Source organism: Rhinopithecus bieti, unplaced genomic scaffold (genome assembly GCF_001698545.2).
Source record: "Rhinopithecus bieti isolate Rb0 unplaced genomic scaffold, ASM169854v2 scaffold_44629, whole genome shotgun sequence".
Taxonomy (NCBI): Eukaryota; Metazoa; Chordata; class Mammalia; order Primates; family Cercopithecidae; genus Rhinopithecus; species Rhinopithecus bieti.
This window is the reverse complement of record NW_016859821.1, coordinates 1-1,261: the sequence shown is the minus strand read 5'-3', so window position 1 is coordinate 1,261 and position 1,261 is coordinate 1. Positions and strand designations below refer to the sequence as shown.

The 1,261-nt window shown below is 61.6% G+C and overlaps 1 protein-coding gene across 1 annotated transcript; it reads left to right on the top strand.

Annotated features, from left to right (window-relative positions):
• Nucleotides 1-109: 109 nt before the first annotated feature.
• On the top strand, nt 110-1,114 carry LOC108525376 (putative ciliary rootlet coiled-coil protein 2; the record flags this gene model as incomplete). Its single annotated transcript, XM_017866374.1, has 2 exons — nt 110-304; nt 938-1,114. Coding segments are annotated over exons 1-2 (342 nt in total), but the record flags the coding sequence as incomplete, so codon positions are not given.
• Between the last annotated feature and the right edge of the window lie 147 nt (nt 1,115-1,261).

Below are 1,261 nucleotides of genomic sequence, written 5' to 3'. Positions count from 1 at the left end.
CGTGGGTTGGCCGCCCACTCCCAGAGCCTAGAGTGGACAGTGGTCGCCCCCAAGGCTGTCACTCCATAAGGAGTCCCAAAGGGTTCGAGGGTCCACATGCCAGGCCCTGGCACACCTTGCCCATCACCCCACAGTGGAAATGGAGCAGCTACAAAGTGACTGGGAGGTCCAGGAGATGAAGCTGCGGCAGGATGTGGGGCGGCTCCAGCGACAGGTGGCACAGCAGGAGCGGGAGGCACAGCGGGCCCTGGAGAGCCAGGCATCAGCTCACCGTGAGGCCCTGGCACAGCTCCAGAGGGAGAAGGTCTGCTTCCCAGGAGCCCACCAGTAGCTTCCTAGAAAGCTACCAGGTCCCAGGGAATGGCAGGCCCTTGGGAGGAGGGGGCCTGGGAGACTGAGCTCAGAGACATAGGCACCTGGCCAGGGAAGGCTGGGCAAGGACCTGCTCATGCTTCATAGTTCACGTGGGCATCCAGGGCCTTCCTCGTGGAGCCCTCACACTGGGCTTGGGTTGGTATTTGGGGCGGGCCTGCCTCATGGAAGAGGCTGGACATGCCGTTGGCTGGTCTGGTGCGGTCTGAAGGACAAGGGCTGGAGGGGGCCCTACACCCATTAGAGCCGTCCCGCAGGTCCCAGGCTTCTGGAGGCCTGGTTTGACGTGTCTTTACACCCCTCCATGGCAAGGGTGCTGCAGAGACTCAGGAATGGTTTACAAACTGATAGATCAATGTGGGATGACAGGTGCTGAGACCCAGAGAGGCCCTCCCTGCTCTGGTGACTCTGAGGGGAAGATATGGGGGGGTGCAGCTGGCTGGACCGGACAGCCCCTGGGGCCCATCAGCCCTGGCATCCCATGGGCGAGGTCTCACTCAGGACCAAAGACAACTGCTGGCCTCACCTGCCAGACCTCACAGCCCACCCCTTTACCTTGGTCCAGGAGACCCTGAGCCTGTCCCTGGCAGAGGAGAAGGAGGCAGCCAGATGCCAGCTGGAGCAGGAGAAGGAGCTGGTGACAAAAAGTGCAGCTGAGAGGGAGGCTCTGAAGGGGGAAATTCAGAGCCTGAAGCAGGAGCGGGACGAGCACCTTCTCCAACTGGAGCACAAGATGCAACAGGTGATGGCAGGGCTGGGGGGCAGCGGGGTTGCTCACACCCACTGCACCTGTCATCTCTGGCCCAGCACAAGGGCTGCATGTGGCCACACCTCAGGCAGATGCAGCCTTTCCAGGTCACTGCAATTGCAGCTTCGTTCTTCCACAGAA